Raw genomic sequence first — 19,079 nt, 5'->3', positions numbered from 1 at the left:
TAAAAAAAACAAAAGGCTGGCCTGCAGTAGAATATAATTTCAGTAGCCTTTTTCACATAGAACTTTGACAGTACTGGTGACTGGCTTTAGGGATTTTAGGTGAGCACTGTACAACTAGCCTGTCTCTCTACCCTGCCCCTCTCCTTGTACCGGAGCAATGAAGACTCTCTATTAGACAGGTAGGTCTTGAACTCACTCTGCCCCGGTAAGTTAAATTAGTGATCCTCCTGCTCCACCCACTCTGGTAGCTGAGACTGGAGGTGTGAACCACTACACTAGGCTAGAATTTTGATGCTCTTAAGTTTTATACACATCTTGAGAACCTTTCAAGTGATATAGGCTATTTCTATGGCTGATGGAGTACATTAATGCAAACTTCAAGAAGTTCTAATCAAAATCCTGTAAAGGTCTATGTAATAAAAGTATACATTTGACTAAGTGAAATTCCCAGGTCTCTCTACAAAATTAAAACTAGTATTTGATACATTACCTATCCTTAAGTGGATTTCACTTTTTTTTTGGAGTATTTTAAACATAAATATAATGCTGACTTTGTCTGTATTTAGGGGAGCACTCTGTTGATTATATAATGAACACTGCAAATTTTCAAGTCAAATTTCACTGTCAGAGCCAGTTCACTAGTTCACAGCTTATCGACCTATTTACACCAGTCCACTGTTTCCTTTCAGGTCCTCATGAGGCAAAACTTCCAACTGCAAAATAAGATTTTTTTGTGTGTGTAATTGTAAAATACTTTTTAAAGAAATAATATATAGGAACCTCTTTTTATCTTAATTTTATTTATTTATATTTTACGTATGGGTGCTCTGTATATGCACCTGCATGCCAGAAGAGGCCATCAGAGCCCAGCACAGATGGTTGTGACCCACCAATGTTGTTGCTAGGAATTGAACTCAGAACCTCTGGAAGAGCTCTTAACCACTGAGCCGTCTCTCCAGCCCATGGACCTCTTAAGACTATTAAGCAAATAACGCTGAGTTCTAAGGATATAAACTCACTTCCTCATATTACACAGCAAGCACTTTAACCACCAAGTCATCTCCCCAGGCCTGACATGACCTTTAGAACCATAAAACTGGAGGTTTGAATCCAAGATCTGTTGGGTGTTTACAACCGTGAAAGATAAGCCTGTGAGAATCTAAGTGTCTTCTGAGTACTGATAAATTCATTTTCAAGTTCTAAAATGTCATGGCAAAGCAGAAAGTACAGGGGGGTGAGGAGGAAGAAGAGAACAGAATGTCTCTCTATAGGCACCCCAGAGTCTGTAGCACCAGCTAGCAAGCCTGTTCACTCCTCTGACAGTGTTCTGCCCTGCCAGTGTGCCAGGTCGAACCCTATCTCCAAATACAAGCCCCCTTACTGAACGGCAGCATCCAGCAGGGGACAGCCTTATGGAAAATGTCACCAACTCAACTTTGTTAAATGCGCCCACTGCTGCTGCTTCCACAAACCTGTGAGTTTCCAACTCTGAGTAAAGCATCTAAAAATGTGTCCAGTATTTGTGAGGATATTCTAAAAAGGGCTATATGACCTTACAGACTTCTCCACAAACACCCAGAGTGAGCTAAGCTGGCTGGTTACGGTGGCACGGATCTAGGATCCGAGTGCTTCAAAGGCTGAAGCAAGAGGATTTTGAATTTAAAGAAGCCTGGGCAATATAAGTGGGTGCCATCTCAACAAACAAAAAGCTAACCTGGCAAGAAGAAACGGAGAGTCAACCACAAATAAACAGATAGAAAAGCACAGAGGAATTTAAGGCAGGCGTTAAACAGTCTAACACCCGCTGGTACTGCCTGCATGCCAAGCGCTTGCCACACTCTGTAGAATATTTTACTCATCCATATTTTACAACAGCTTTAGGAAGCATGAGCTAGCCCAAAATCTCCAACCTAAGCTCAGAAAAATGAGGTGAGGAAAATCTGAAGTGGGGCATGAAGTTAAATTTGTCTGGCTCTAAATGTGTGAAATTACACTTTAACCCATCTTCATGGCTGTATACTTGAAATCTTGACTCTGTTCTCTGCGTTCCACCACCACAGGCTTTATTAGCACTGCTAGCATGATATGATCACATTTTAAGATGGAAGACCTAAGGGCAGGTCCCTTTGGAGATGACACTTAGAGATGCTGCCTGCCTCCCACTCACGGAGAGACAATTCAGTCAGGAGCAAGTAAGTACCAGAACGTGTCCCAAAGGAGCTGCCCTGTGGAGACACAATCGCTTATGCTACTCACAAGCCACCTCCAAGGGGTCTGTGTTTTATGAAGGAATAGCACACTCACTTTAGCAATATATGGAGGTGCACTATGACCAGAAGAGCTTTAAAAGCTTAACCCCATCCTGAAGAGGCTGAGGACCAGCCTGGGCTACACAGTGAAGACTATCTTAAAAATAAAACTGAGATAGGATGACCCCAGTGAGAAGGTATCTCTGGCACTTACAGCTTGAGTGTTGGCATAAACGCAAACCTTCAGTTCTGCTTGCTTTTCTTAGGAGCCTGGCTGCAGGCAAATGGTACTTTTGGCACTATATATCTCCTCTAGGATTTTGGGTTTTTCTTATAATGGACAAAAATGACAGAAATAAAAGCAATAAGGGTGGCAACTGCTTTATGTACATGTCATCTAAAGTACTGGGTCCAGTTATTGTCTCTAATAGACAAAGATAAGGCCTAACAATGATGCAACTACTCTCTGCACCAGTAGCTGGCCATCTTTTCCTACTTGTGACTAATTATATATTTACACACACACACACACACACACACACACACACACACACACACAGGAGAGAGACAGACAGAGACAGAGACAAAGAGAGACAGAGAGAGAAATTTCAGAACACTTCTGAGGAAAAATTCTACTCAAAATAAAGAGAAAAGCTTTCTGTAAGATTCTGTTCTGACTCTGAAGCCAGACTTGTCAGTGAACACCTCCACACCCTGCACTTAGCACTGAGGGTGACGGACCACCAGTTCCAGGCTAGCCTGGGCTGCAGAGGGAGAGACCCTGTTTCATAAAACCATCTGATTAATTACTTAGTGCGACTATAAAGCTACACAAATTGCTGCTGCTGCCCTTGTTGTTAATTCTTGCTCCTCAGCCATTTGGCTGGTTGGTTTAAGAAAACATGAGTTGAATAACTGGTGGAAACATAAGAAAGAAAATAAAGAGTCTTTTATTCAAAAGAGTGGTGATAAAAAGTTCATTAAATCCTAAAGCACGATGAGAGGTAAGACCTGCTCTATCACTCCAAGTTCGGGAACATATATGAATTTAAAACCAAGGACCCTGCATTGAGATTCTGTGATACAACAGGTGGCACACAAAAGGAAAGTGTTAGGGAACAACACCCCAGTTTCAACGGAACACAAGCTAAAGCCCTTGACAGGCTAGAGGGAGGGCTCAGTCAGCAAAGTGTTTGTAATACAAACATGAGAATCTGAGTTCAAATCCCCAGAGTTATGTAAAAGCTGGGCAAGGTGGTATGTGCCACAAAGCAGAGAAAAGGATGTCCCTGGGGCCCGCTGCCAGTCAGTCTGGCCAAACTGATAAGCTCTAGATTCAGTGGGAGACCTGGCCTCAAAAAAATGGAGGATAACACCCAATCTTGACACCTCTAGTCTGTACACACACACACACACACACACACACACACACACCTATGCACCTGCACAATATGCACACATGATATATATCAACATGTACACATACACATAAATGCTTAATAAAATCAGAAATCACAAACACTAAGATCTCAAAAGACGAGTTATTGTGACTGACGGAGATAGGGTAATCATATCCAACATGGTATTTTATTTCTTTATGTTTGCTTGTTTAGAGACAGGGTCACTAGACAAGGCTGGCCTCAAATAGCTACGGAGCCAACCATGATTCTGAGCTTTTGATCCTCCTGCCTCTACCTCCCAGGTGCTTCTGGTCCATGGGCATGTGCCCCACCCCTGGTTTCTATGGTGCTGGGAACGAAACATGAGTTTTTCTGGGAAAGCACTTTTCCAACTGAGCTACATCTAAAGCCTGATTTCTCTATGTTCATAGAAAAACCCAAATTCACAATAAGCATTTGTCTGTAGCCCAGACCCAGAAGATCTGCTACTGCATCTTTTTTTTTTTTTTTTTTTTTTTTTGGTTTTTCGAGACAGGGTTTCTCTGTATAGCCTTGGCTGTCCTGGAACTCACTCGGTAGACTAGGCTGGCCTTGAACTCAGAAATCCGCCTGCCTCTGCCTCCCAAGTGCTGGGATTAAAGGCGTGTGCCACCTAGCTGCTACTGCATCTTTGTAGTCATTCTGTTGCTGAAACAAAAGGTTCTGAAGCCACATCCTGGAATACTGATATGCAAACGCTGTCCTTATCTTGGCCTGTCTGTAAGGGGAAGAAAAGGCTATATGCCCTTCAGGAGTTTCTACCAATCTACCTGTTTAGGTCTGGCTCTGAAGTGTGCACTTCCTCATTGCCTTGTCACTCCTACTGTGTCAGATCCCAGCACACTTCCTGCCTCTCCCTGCAATACTTTCTTTTCTCTTTTAAGTTAAAAGTTATAGAAATGTGTGGTTGTAAATTACCATTCACTGTGTAATTTTAGCATGCAATTGGTAAGAGGTTTTTTTTTTTTCCTATAAAGCATATGGAAGAAAAATATAACATACCATTCAAAGCATATGCGAGTTAAGGGAAGTGGGGAGATACATAGAAAGTTAAGGATATAAAATAAGTCTCTATTTGGTTTTGTTTTGTGGTTTTGAAACAAAGTCTTACTCTGTAGTGCAGGGTAGCCACAATTCACAGCAAGCTCATGCCTTCGCCTCCCCAGCCAGCTCATTCTTTACCAATCAATGCACAACAAGTATCCAAAATCTCAACTAATGAAGTTCCGCTTGGTGCCAGTTCTCAGATGCCTCCTCCATGGTTACTATCCGTCTATTCTTTTATGCATGTGCCACTCAACTTTAAACAACATGTGTAGCCAGTGCCCTTTCCTGTGTTGAGAAATAAACTACATGGGAAAACTCATCTCCCTGCTTAGAGGACAGGGAGTAAGGAGGCTGGAGAAGGCAAATGGTGACCGGGGTCTGACACTCAACATCTCCAGCCTGCCAGACAGCTGGTCACCACACTTAACACATTCCGTGTGCTAATACAAGGGGCACAGGGCTCTAGGGGTGAAGTTAACTTTGAAACTGAGAAGTTCAACCAACCCGAGCAGATGAGAACGCAAGGTCCAAAAGAGGGTGAGCCCTCTATTTTCAGCCATAGACCCAGAAGAGCAAGAAAACCCAGCACTGCTAAGGGATGATTCCTGCCCAACAGTGACTGAACAAAGACCAAGATCCATCATCTACAGATACTGTCCAGCCATGCTTTCTGTAGTCTGCCCTTTTGTGTGGCCTCAGGAAAGCCACACAATCTGTCACAAGGCAGCAATTATAATGAGCACAAAAACTGGCACGAGTTACTTATTCAAGGGTGAGCTAAACGTTTGGATGTTAAAGGCTTTGAAAACAAAGGAAAAGCATGAAGTATACTATAGGCTAGTGTTTCTATCCTTAGACAAAGCCCAAGAAGCAGTGTTCTTGCTTGGTTCCCATTGAGCTCGGTACAGTCACTGCCACCTTAAATTGTAATTGCCTGTTTGCCTGACTTCCCACTAGAAAGGCAATCTGAGAGCCAGGTTCCTGCTGGCCCATCTTTAATGGTTAATACACAGCTTAATGTCTGACTCTTGACAGGCTCAAATTATCTGCTTAATAAACTGAGTGATACATTGTATCAATCCAAACTAGACTGAAGATGTTCTAAAGTAAAGGAGAAGCCTTTACAGACACAATAGTTAACAATGTTTCAGCTGCCTAGAGGGCACTGTGAATGAACCCCTAACGCAGGCAGAATGAACGAACCCTGAACACACTCTGAACGTCTGATAAGCAAAGGCCTTTGCTCTCTCCTGTTGTGCCTCTCATCATTCTGAGATTAAGGATAATGATACAAGAAAACAGAATAGAAACTGGATTTTCATATGGAGCTGGAAGATGAGAATTTTACTTCCCTAGCATGTAATCAGACATGCAGTAGTAATGATCCAGCTATGACAAAAGCTGCCGTTTTGCACAAAATAGCGAAACTATGGATCCTGACCATTGAACAAACGTCATATGGTTATTCAGACATGAGGTTGAACACCAGATCTCAGGTTATCTATCTCCCGCTGGAAAAGCTGTCCAGTAAAGACACTTTACGAATCCCTCAGTACACTGTTCGAATGCCCTGACCCTCCTAAGAATCTGAATTCTTGTTGCCTATATTCCCAATACAGACTAAAAACAAACAAACAAACAACAACAACAAAAAAAAACCCCAACATATTCTTTTTCTTTTACTAACCTTTCCTTAGGTTTTCTCCTGGCCTCAGGAAAGCCACACAATCTGTCACAAGGCAACAATTATAATGAGCACAGTGTGGTCAGGCCTGATGCTAACAGTGTCCCTATGACCTCATTCAGCCTCCTTCAGCGTTCACAGGAGACTTGGGGGGAGGGGCGGGGGGACAGCACAACTACTGTCCTCATTTTATAGATGGTTTGGGGTCATTTAAGCATGAGCACAATGCTGTGTACCTGGGAAGCAGCACCGCAACTAGAAAAGGCCCGAGTCTACCTCGCTCACTGTGTTTTCAGCTCTGCACTCTGCTGGCTCACTAGGGCTCTCTCTGTTCTGTATTCACCCCTGTTCTTCCTGTCCCTCACTAAGATGGAGAAGGACTGACTGTGCATCACATCTGTGTCTCCTGTGAGCTCCTCTCATCACCAGATTATTTTGAATAAAATGTACATTTGTCAACTTTATCATAGCTAACACAACTATGTATGCATATACACGATGCACACACATACATCGTGACAGCTGCTGTCTTTGTTGACTAGATTTACAACACTGCCTTCCTAATGCTTCCTTCCATCCTTTAATACAGTCCCTCATGTTGTGGTGACTCCGACCATAATACTATTTCCATTGCTACTTCATAACTGCAAGTTTGCTACGGTTGTGATTCATAATATAAATATTTACTATGTAGGGTGTATTTTTATTGGAACTAGTTGACCCAAATGTGTTGCAACCCACAGGTTGAGAACCATTGGTGTAGAATACTTAGAGAGAGATATACTTCTGGGTATCTCTGATGGGTGTGTCCAGAGGGGATTAGCAGAGGAAGAAAGACCCACCCTGAGAGAACACCATCCCACGGGCTAGGAGCCTTGATGGAATAGTAAAGGGAAGAAAGGGGGCCTGGGGAGATGGTACTCTTGAGAAGAGCTTGCAGCACAAACGTGAAGACCTGAGTTCAATCCCCAGCATCCACACACACACACACACACACAAAAAAAAAAAAAAAAAAACTGGATATGGTGGCACCCAACTGTACTCCCAGCAGTAGGGAGACAGAAACGGGAAGATTTTGGGGGTCTGTTGGGCAGCTGATCTGGCTAAATCTGTAAGCTGAGACTGCCTCCAAATATTTAGTGAGCAACTGAAAAAGCCACCTGGTCAGCCTTTGGCCTCCATGAGCATGGTTGTACACACACAATTAAGATTTTATTGTGGTGGTGCATGCCTTTAGTCCCAGTGCAATATTCAGGAGACAGAGGCAGGTGGGTCTCTGTGAGTCCTGGGCCAGCCTGGTCTATAGAGCCAGTTCCAGGACAGCCAGGACTACACAGAAAAACCCTGTCTTGAAAACCCAATAACAATACTACTAATAATAAGAATTTGATTTTTAGAAGAAAAAGCAAAGCCACAAGTACAGATGTTCTGTTTCCTGGCTACCAGGATGTAAGCAAGCAGTTTCACAACCTCTGCTTATGGTACATGTACATATACGCCATATCAGACATTACAAAGAAACTTACATGAGCATCCTTGCATTTGAAATGCAGTGCTGACCATGGACCCACCTAATGGAGGCTCAGAAATAATGCAAGTATTTAATGATAATTCAACAATAAATATAAAAAACAGGTGCTCTACTATGAGAAAAGTGAGAACATGTTTGCACTAAGTATTCCAGTATATACACACATATATAACACCACATGTCAGAAACCATATGCCAAAGCATTTAGAAGATCTTAAGTAGTAGTTAGGACAGTGAAACTTTTATCATAGATGCTAGGGTAGTGTGATGGATTAGCAAGCACTGATTGCTGGCAGCAGGATCTCCTCATATTAATTCCCTGGTTTTTTTTTTTTAAATTATTTTACTTTCATTACAATTTCACATATACATGTCTTGCATATAGACCACCTTCCCATAAATCTCTCGCTAGCACATATGTCTATTTTCTTGTATGACCTAAGATTAACCAGGTCATCCGTGTGCCTGTGGGTTTACAGCCATCCACTGGAGCCCAGTGGGTTCAGCATACCGTGACAGGGTATACAACTACAGATGGCGATTCCCCTCTCCAGAATATATGAAAAGCCAGGAGTGGAGAGGTAAGGAGTAGAGTCCTGGGAGCCCCTCCCGCTTCCTTGACTGACTGTTGATATGGCCCATCTTGGGTGGGTTCAGTGATGGTAGTAACAACTACAATCCATGTGAGTTAATGGTTAAATAGTTCTGCAGACTCTAAGAAATGCTGTGTTTTAGCTTTGTCTCCTGGCAGTTATATAATTCCCTGCATTGTTTTTTTTTTTTATTTTTTTTTATTTTTAGTTCTTTGAGAATTTTATAAACGTGTTTGGATCACATTCACCAGCCTACTCCCACCCCCTTCCCAACCCACCCAACTTGTGTCCTCTTGGTTTTCTTGATTTTAAGATCACCAAGTACAAGCTGTACCGCCCATATACTCTTGGACACACTGCCATCCAATGGAGAATGATCGCCCTACCAGTGGCTACACAAAGAAAACCAACTCCCCTGTACCAGAATTCTATTCATAGCATTTATTTTTTCTTTTTACTAGGAGTTCAATATTTAATTTTTTGAAACTACACTTAAAATTGAAGGCTCCACAAATGACTCAGAAGGTAATCTATTACCGCTCCATTCTAGTCAAACAGCTTATTTTGTCAGAAGAGAATTCCCACTTACTGCTGCCTCTTTAGTACACACCCCCCCAGATGTGTAATAAACCACAAGGTGTGACCATACACCAGCAGATGGATGGATTTTCAGACTAGCCTAGACCACAGCTGCCACTTTGTGCCAGCACCCAGATTAACATCTGACACACCAGTTAAAATATTGCGAGCCACTGCAGGATTAATCTTGACAGTTACATATCTCAAAGCTTTGTCTGACTCATACAAATATAAAGAAATGACCCAAGAATTCCAATGTTAGGATGCTCTTCATCTGGGTACATGATTTCCTGTGATAAAAACTGGGGGAGATACTTTAGGATGTTGGCAAGCTTGCTGATAGTAGAGTTGAGAGTTCCAACATCCTTCCTACCCTCTTTTGTAGCTGGGACCTGAGTATGGCATCTGCAAAGATGAGTAGGTTGCAGGGTTCGATCTCAAGACATCAGGTATGACAGCCTTACTCTCTGACTCATCCCACCAGAGCTGGGTTCCCAAATTTTGCTTCAGAATAAGAGTGTTTATTATCCGCATCTTAGTTTTTATCATTCGCAGTGCCAATTGTACACCATGACAAGTCCGAGTTTTTACTTTAAAAAAAAAAAAAGCACCTGTCAGTGCCATAGTCTGTTAACTGTCAGTACCATAATCTGTCAATCATTCTTCAAGGAAAACCAGCTGGAAAAAGGGTAACAGCCACTTTAGACTGTAGCGTCTATAGTCGCTCTCTGCAAGCCAATCTGCCTCAACGCTCATCAGTAATGCTCCACACGAACCTGCAATTTCTGTTACATGAAGTATTAAAGAGACAAAGACTGAGATGAAATGCAATTAATTTTCAACCTCTCAATAAGAGTATTCTTATATGAATATGCCTTTTTTTAATAGCCGGATTTGGGGGGAGGGGCTGGACAGATGTTTCTCTGGATAAAAATGCTTCCTCTGCAAGCCTGAGGACCTGACCTCAAATGAGCAGGCGCATAACTAACCCCTGAGCTGTGGGCAGAGATAGGCAGATCCACCAGCCTTCAGGGCCTAGTGAAAGGAGTGAGCTTCTAGTCCAGTGAGACCTGCCTCAAGGTGAAAGGCAATAGGGGACACTGGCTGTCCTGTGCTGGCCTCTGTATGCAAACATATGCACTAGAGCACTCGTGTGCATACACCACTGACAGAGAGTTTGGGCTCCTTTAAAAGCCCAGTTACATTATGTAAACATGTTTCCGGGTTTTTTTTAATCCCAGGTGTGGGATATGGGGCTGCTTCAGATTGTCCACAGCAGCTGATTATTTGTCTTGTATGTGCCCTGGAAGGGGCGTGAATCTGCCAGCTGCAGATAATTTAATTCTGGGGACGATTGAGAGAGGCCAGAGAGACCGGGGAGGATCTGTCTAAAGGTGAGGTTGTTTCTCCTGCTGGATCCTGCTCCTACTGCTGCTGCTGCTGCTGGTGGAGAGAAAAGAGATGAGAGCTGGAGACAACCTTATGAGACAAAGCCTGGACTTGCCCCAAGGAACTCAACGCCCTTAAGCAGCAGGAAGTAATAATGTAAGAGCCCCACATCACCTTTCCTCTAACCTTCTTCCTCCCCTACCTGGTGTTGGGATGGTAGGAGAAATAAGGGTTGGAAGGGAGGTAGAGAGAAAAGAACCCAAACAAAATAGACTGAAAATTATGTCTACACACCACAAGCATGCATCTCAAACATACACGACAGAGATGCACTCACATACACACACACACGTCTGAGTCTCAGTCTCTCTCTCTCTCTCTCTCTCTCTCTCTCTCTCTCTCTCTGTCACACACACACACACAGTTTTTCAAAAACTAATAAATTTTACTGTTGTTAACTGCAGCTATCCTGATTCCTACTGGCCACAGTTTTAGTCACCATTGTTTTAGCATAACCAGGATAACTGTTGACCCAGTGACAGGGGCAAATGGTGTCTTATATTTTCATTAAAAACCCTTTGTCTTCGAGGACACATTAAAGGTGTCTACGAAATCAACTTCAAAGAGCTGTTGAACCTAAAATATTTTTTCAAAGAATTTAAAACTCACAAAGGTATTTAGCAAGTTAACAGAACCATGGTTCATCTGCAGACAAACACAAGGAAGTGCATTTTCTACTGCAAAAAGGAAATGAAGAGTCACTTAAGGACACGTCTATCACTCAATACGCCTCTCTGCTGAGTGGATCTTCAAGTGGGCATACGATGAGTCATACACACACTGCTGAGCTAAAGATCCTAAATGTTTATCAAAGGTCTGGGCTCAAGGATTCTAGAAAGCTCTCAGATTTCTCTCCTGTCTTTCACCCAGTGAGGATAAACAAAATCCACTGATTTCTCTCTCCCTCTGAGTTACTGACTTGCAAACCGAGGTGAGTCACACTGGCTTGCTTTTTTAAAAATTTATTTTTATCTTTTTTTAAAATAATGGTGATTTATGTGTGTGTGTGAGAGAGAGGGGGGGGGAGAGGGAGAGAAAGAGAGAGAAAGACAGGGAGAGAGAGAGGGAGGGAAGGAGGAAGGGGGAAGGAAAAAGAGAGAGGGAGAAAGACAGAGAGGGATAGAGGAGAGAGAGAGAGAGAGAGAGAGAGAGAGAGAGAGAGAACAGAAGGGAACTAGATTTATCTACAGTTGTGAGGTCCTCATGGGTACTGGGAACTGACCTCAGGTCTGGAAGAACAGCAAGTGCTTTTAACAGCTAAGCCAGGTCTCCATTCCTGACAGTGCTCCTTTCTGTAGAAAGCATACACACACACACACACAAACTGTAAGGGCACACAAGCCCTAGTGGGTAGCTCATTAGAGTTCTCTGTCTCTCTGTGTCTGTGTCTGTGTCTGTGACTGTGTCTCTGTCTCTCTGTCTCTCTGTCTCTCTGTCTCTCTCTCTCTCTCTCACACACACACACACACACACTGTGAGTGCACACAAGCCTGAGTTGGTAGCTCATTAGAGTTCTCTGTCTCTCTGTCTGTGTCTGTGACTGTGTCTCTGTCTCTCTGTCTCTCTCTCTCTCTCTCTCTCTCTCTCTCTCTCTCTCTCTCTCACACACACACACACACACACACACTGTGAGTGCACACAAGCCTGAGTGGGTAGCTCATTAGAGTTCTCTGTCTCTGTCTCTCTGTCTGTATCTCTGACTCTCTCTGTCTCTCTGTCTCTCTGTCTCTCTCTCTCTCTCTCTCTCTCTCACACACACACACACACACACACACACACACTGTGAGTGCACACAAACCCGAGTGGGCAGCTCATGTCTTCAGAGTTCTGGCCCCTAAGTTACATATCGCTAAAGATTGGGATGCTCAAATCAGAGGTAAGGGTCCTCAGTCAGATGTCCAACTGCACGTTCAAAACAAAAGTCTTTGCCATTGGCTAAATCATCCCCTGGCTCAAGTACCGGAAAAGCTCAGGTGGGACAGACAAGCCTTTCAGACTAAAGGCTAATCTCCACAGCCCTCCTGGGGGACACTCTCAACGAGCAGGATCTCTGGGCTGATTCATGGACTTGGCTCAGTCAGAATTCTCCTTAGGCTTTCAACCCTACAGTCTGGGCATGGTATTCTGTTGCTCTCTACCACTGACAAACTCGGTCACGCATGCTGTCCTGATTTACAATGGTTCAGCTCCAATTTTCAACTTAACGGTAGAGCAAAGCAGTGCACAGTCAGCAGGAATCGTACTTTCCATCTGAATTGTGGTTTCTTCCTGGGATAGCAATGTGCAGTATGACTCCATCTCCAGACCTGAGGTGGAGCTCAGCTGTCTGTGGATCACACGATCACACGAGCAAGCTATCAGTACTCTACACACAGTGTTATGTACCTGTGACATTTGGATACACACACTTAGTCAAAACTGTATTAGCAGATCTTGAGGCGAAGAGAGGAGGATCCCCTAGGGTCATCCTTGGCTACTTAGTGACTTTGGAGACTCTGTCGCAAAGGTGGGTGGGAGGTGCACAGAGTTCAGTCGGTAAAGTGCTTGCTGACCTGAGCAAGCTTGAAGACCTGAGTTCAGTCACAGAACCCACATAAAAAGGTGGGTGAATAGTTACAAAGGAAAAATTAGTCTTCGCCAAAGAGCCTCACTGGATATAACCCCCACACTTCAGACTCTCAGAATGTTGTGTCTGGGCAATTTTTTTTTATTTGTCTTTTGCTTACATATTTTGGTTTCTGACTGTGTTTTATAGTGTGTTTTCTGGTGTGTGTGTGAAAGAGAGAGGGAGAGAGAGAGAGAGAGAGAGAGAGAGAGAGAGAGAGAGAGAGAGAGAGAGAGAGAGATACTTTCTGGGAGTTTTATTTGCTTGTTTTTAAAGAAAGGGATAAAGGCATGGGTAGGTAGGAAGGTGGAGAGACTCTGGGAGGAGTTAGGGACAGGAAAAAGAGTGATCAGAATGTATTATATGAAACAACTTTTTAAAATAAAAAATAAAATTTAAAGATAAAAATATTAAAATAAAACAAAATAGGGGAAGGGAAAAAGCTGGGTGAATTGGCTTGTCTGTAATTGCAGCTCTGGGAAACAGAGTCAGGCGATCCCCGAGGTTTGCAGGCCAGCCAGCTAAGCCTCCCCAGTGAGTTCAAGACCAGTGAAAAATCCTGTCTGAAAAAGAAACGTGGACAGCTCCTGAAAAATAATACACAAGTTTGCCCTCTGACCTTAACACACACACACACACACACACACACACACACACACATGCATGTGTGGCTCTGTGTCAAATAATTCACACAACTATAGGTTAACCTGCATGCCACAGTTAACCTAAGCTATGATGGCCATTAGGTTATGTGTATAAATGCACTTTCTACTTACAGTATTTTCAAGTTGCCATGAGTTTATCGGGTTGTATACAGCCCATCACAAATGAGAAGCTTCTGTAAGCATCTGAGTATCAAACGCCACTTATCCCTCAACTATTCTTTCGGTTCTCTTTGGTATATGCTCACCCCTCAGCATGGACAGTCCTACCCATACGCTCACCAGCTACCACATACATGGAGCCTAGGAAGCCTCAGTCTGCAGCTCCTCACGCAGGAACCCGCTGGTCCTCACCGCCCCTGCCCAATGCTTCCCTCCCCGCTGCTCTAAACGCCTCCTTCTCTACCCTCATCTCCTTCACGCTCCTCAGTTAAACTCCTCTCCCTCATCTCTCCCAAAAGACAAAATTACAAACTTCTTCTACAGCGCAATACCAAAGCCCATACTGCAAGGAACAAGCCCTCTTCTTTGCTCTCGGTTTCTCAGAAGTCATCTTAGCTGCCATTGACACTGCATTATTCTCCAGGGCTGTGTCTTATTCTATTTCATGATATCCCAGGTTAAATAATTATTATTAAGAAAAAAAAAAAAGTGGAGTCCCCCTCTCTTAGTTAGGGTGTCCATTGCTTGAACAGACACCATGACCAAGACAACTGTTATAAAAGACATTTAACTGGGGCTGGCTTACAGGTTCAGAGGTTCAGTCCATTATCATCAAGGCAGGAAGCATGGCAGCATGAAAGTAGGCATGGTGCAGGAGGAGCTAAGAGTTCTACATCTTGTTCCAAAGGCAAACAGGAGCAGATTGTCTCTTCTGCACTGGGCACACCTCTCCTCCAACAAGGCCACACCTCCTCCAACAAGGCCACACCTCCTCCAACAAGGCCACACCCCCTCCAACAAGGCCACACCTCCTCCAACAAGGCCACACCTCCTCCAACAGGGCCACACCTCCTCCAACAAGGCCACACCTCCAAACAGTACCACTGCTCCCCATGGGCCAAGCATATTCAAACCACCACACACACCCCACAATTATTGTTTCTACCTCTACTTTGAGAATTCATAAGTAAATATGCCACTGCTTCCTACAAGGTTTGTCTCACTTGAAAGTAAACCAGTATTTGAAAACCCTAAATTGCTCATCAGCTGTACAAAGGGGTCAGTTGCCTTCCCTAAGGAAATGTAAGTGAAACACAGATGCCTAAACACTATTAAAACGCCCGACTCAAGTCAAGTGCCCACACAGCCCTAGGGTTTCTGAGCTATATTCTCATTCCTGGCTACATCAGGAAAACTGGGTAACTTTTTCTAGATTAAAATTTTAGCCGGGCGGTGGTGGCACACGCCTCTAATCCCAGCACTTGGGAGGCAGAGGCAGGTGGATTTCTGAGTTCGAGGCCAGCCTGGTCTACATAGTGAGTTTTAGCTGATATTAAATTAAAATTTTAAGTGATGTTAGGTTTCCAAGGAGCGCACTGATAGGTAGGCATATTATCATCCCAAGTTCTATTTATGAAACAACTCAAATGTGTCTTTTCTAACATTTGAAGACATCCCCTGTACTTTGTGAGAGCCTGTGTGAGAAAGCTGTAAACCTGCTAGGAACTATGAATGGGGCTGAGTACAGAATGTTCCTCTCACAAGGTAGCCTTCTAGAAAGAACTGCATAAACTATGAAAACTGAATACACAAGACCAAAGATGACAAGACATAATGCCAGGTATATTCGCTCACTGTGCTTGTATTCGTTTAAGCGAACTATAAACATCTGTCCATGTTTTGCTGCTTTAATAATAAAAATAAGAAGTGCTTTGTTTGCACTACTGGAGCTCAGGGCTTAGAGCCCCTGGTACTCTACATAGATCTTTGGCGTTTCCTTTCATCCTTAGAGACAGAGCCTCCCTGGCCGGGCAGTACAGCAGCACATCTTCTCAAATTCCTCTAACACTTACTCCATGGGAAGGCACAGAGAAGAAAGGGCCACGGTGGGGATGGACAGTGGGCAGGGTGACTACTCAGTCAGACACACTCGAGCGAGCCTAACACTCCATGCAGGAAATGTGGGCACATGGGGTGGGGCGTGTTCACAAGGAGGCATAAATCTGAAGTTTGTAATACAAAATCACCCCACGTTGGTGAGCATATCTGTTCCCCTGGCAGTAAGGACGAGGAAAGCTTGCTTTAGCTCACAGCTGGGGCTACACTCTGTACCCAGGAGAGCTGGCAGCAGGAGCAGCTCAAGGCTGTGGGAGTTTGCTCATATTCCTGCACACCAGGAAACTGAGATCCTCAAATTCCATCCCTAGCAACTCACCTTTTCCAGCCAGGCTCTACTCCCTCCTAAAGCACTGGTTCTCAACCGCTGGGCCATGACTCCTTAGGAGTCCAACCACCCTTTCGTAGGGGGCCTCTCAAGACCATCAGAAAACACAGGCATTTGCATTATGATTCATAATAGTGGCAAATTTGCAGTTATAAATAATCTCATGGATGTGGGGGCTCACCACAACATAAGGAACTGAATTAAGGGTCACAGCAATAGGAAGGATGAGAACCACTGTCCTAAAGGTCACATGGTGTCCCCAGACGGTGCCACTGGCTGGGGATCAGGTGTTCAAACACACACACACCAATAAGAGACACTTGATCTCCAAACCATAACAAGTGCTCCAACTATGAAACAATCAAAACTCTTTGCCAACCAAATACAGCACTTAGGGCTGCCAGTGTGTGATCTCTGGTATACACTGTACAAGCTGGAGGGCTATCCGAAGATCGTTAACGCAATAATATATTCCTAAAATCAAACCCCTGCTTCACGGTTTTAATAACCAGGTGTCCATGCTAATCTTTATCTGAAAAGCAGCAATGTTATGGAGACACATGGCACAGATGTGGGCTGGGACAATGGCCCAGTGCACTTAGTTTAAAGAGCTGAGTTCAACTCCCGCACCCACCGGGAAAACAAGCATGGTGGACAGCGGCTGCAAACCCAGTTGGGGAAGCAGGCACAGGGGGATCCTGATGATCAATAATCAGGTACTCTAACCAACCAGCGAGCTCCAGCCTCAGTGAGCACCCTGCCTCAAAAACAGGGTGGAGAGCAACAAATGAGAGACCCAGGCCTCTATGCAGGCACATATGCAAAGAAAAGAGGGAAACTCCAGTTTATATAAAACTTAATTATAATAAATTATGTTAGAAGGAAGCATTTTAAAATTCATATTGTCATCATTAAACAAGATGTGTAGAAAAAAAAATAATAAAAGTATCCGTAATAAGCAAAATACAGTTTAAAAAGTTAAATGGTAGAAAAAATTCAGAATTGTTTGGGGCAGAATGAAACAGTCACTCTGCAGTGGAAGAGGGTGGATGGAGGAATATTCCTGACAGTGTAGGGAAAGCCTGCAAAAGAACAGAAATGCAGAAACCTGTTGAAGCAGGTTGAAGTGGGGCTGGTGGAACAGAGCCCTCTGCTGGCCAGTGAGCAGATTACACAGTAGGTTTTATAATGCAAATCTCAGGATCTTCAGTAAAATCTACCTTTTCTTCCTTTGTCTTAGTCAGCTGGGAAGCCAATGAAGCCCTGTACCCCTTTCCAAGGTGGCTGTAACCTAGTTACAGTGGAAACCTGGAAAACCTGCCAAAATCCACACTCCCCCAGAGGATCTGCATCTCCCCTCTGTGTGAATGCCAGCAGAACCTGACAGAAAAGGAGCCCTGTGCGGGCTCTGAAAGCATGAACATCCACCTTGAAACAGGACTGGAGGGTTTCAGATGTGAAACTCAAACTCCACTTTAAATCTTCTGTTTAAAACAGACCTTTGGGATGATAACGCCGGGACGATGACGTCTGTGACTCTCTGTAATGAGGATTCAAAAACAAAATTGCCTCTTGAACGTTTTTTAAAATCTTCAATAAACTGCAGTTATTAGATGGTTCTTTCAGGATATAAGTAGATCCAATACAGATTTTTTTTTTAAATTGGTGTGAAGAGGAATTACTCTGGCGGAAGAACTTGAAATATTTACAAATGTCTATATATCTTCATGTTACTTTAAAAGCATGTAAATCAGGTTGTCTTTAAGTTCAGTTCTTGGCAATGGTGTCTCACTGGAAATAGTATAGTTGAGTCAAACAGAGCAGGCTCCTGGGAAACCTACCCACCTTCCAGAAGGTGGGTGATGGCAGCTGTCTGGTTAAGGAATGAATGTTCCCTCCTGTGCACACTTCCCTCCTGGGAACTAAGTGGGGTTGGTCCCACAGAACCCCACAGGCAGCCTTCATGAAGAGCACCGAGCCATCAGTGTGTAGATCTGTGCTTCTGCTCCAATCACGTTTTCTTTATAGAAGCTACGAAGTCTTGACCGTCACAGGCCACCTACACCTGCTCTTCCTGCAGTGAAACTTCCAGTCACTACCCACTGTTAATAGCAGCTACCACAATAAGGCCAGATGGGGAGCAGCATGGCCACGTGGTTTAAGTTCATGAAATAAAATTAAACAGAGACAAATTTCTGTGGACATTTCAAGACCTAAGAAGCTGAGAGGAAAGTTCTCTACACATTTCCGCTGCAACAACAAACCAGCAACAACAACAAAACAAACGAAAAACCCCACCGTGTTTTGAAGAATAAACAACTAGCCTGAAATATTTATTTTTAGAAGTGATGGTAAGAAATCAAGAGTAAATGTGTTGAATAATGTTCTCAACAGCACTCACCGAGCACGATGGAAGACTCGCAGTGGTAATAACCATTGCTCTGTTTTTTCTTCAGCATGGAGCAGAGGTCTATCTGGTACAGGATCTCTTCTCCAAATCTGTGGTCAATAAATTGTTCATACAATCCAGGCTCTATTTTTCTCACTCCCTTGAAATAACAAAAGAAATCCATGTCAGGCGATCATTTCACTGGGCAGCCAGTTCATATTTCTATCAATCTCCCAGAACCGGATATTACATTTTGGATTCAGAACTGCCTTCCGGCACTTGAAAATAGATGCCCCCAGATTGTTTTGTTTTGGTTTTTGTTTGTTTGTTATTTTGTGTGTTTTTTGGTTTTGTTTTTGTTTTAAGTCTCCATGCCTGGGGTGGGCTGTATCTAAAGCCATCAATTAAGAGTGCTAATCTGATGTGGTAGCACTTGAAACTTCGTACATCTTTAAGTATCGGGACT

The 19,079-nt window shown here is 43.6% G+C and overlaps 1 protein-coding gene and 1 long non-coding RNA gene across 6 annotated transcripts in view; one reads left to right on the top strand and one right to left on the bottom strand.

Annotated features, from left to right (window-relative positions):
* Akap7 (A-kinase anchoring protein 7) overlaps nucleotides 1–19,079 on the bottom strand; it is a 132,786-nt gene that overhangs the window by 32,425 nt on the left and 81,282 nt on the right. For all 5 annotated transcript variants that reach the window (XR_013108258.1, XR_013108259.1, XM_076928015.1 and 2 more), the window contains exon 7: nucleotides 18,626–18,773. Coding sequence is in view for 3 of the 5 variants with exons in the window: in XM_076928015.1 (XP_076784130.1) it covers nucleotides 18,626–18,773 (148 nt within the window). In the remaining 2 variants the exon portion in view is untranslated. The remainder of the gene's footprint in view (nucleotides 1–18,625; nucleotides 18,774–19,079) is intronic.
* LOC143440994 (uncharacterized) lies at nucleotides 11,352–18,749 on the top strand. Its single transcript, XR_013108261.1, has 2 exons — nucleotides 11,352–11,502; nucleotides 17,465–18,749. It is a non-coding gene; the product is annotated as an uncharacterized LOC143440994 (long non-coding RNA).

The sequence above is a fragment of the Arvicanthis niloticus genome, chromosome 30, assembly GCF_011762505.2.
Source record: "Arvicanthis niloticus isolate mArvNil1 chromosome 30, mArvNil1.pat.X, whole genome shotgun sequence".
In the NCBI taxonomy this organism is placed as follows: domain Eukaryota; kingdom Metazoa; phylum Chordata; class Mammalia; order Rodentia; family Muridae; genus Arvicanthis; species Arvicanthis niloticus.
This window is presented reverse-complemented; position numbering and strand designations above follow the sequence as displayed.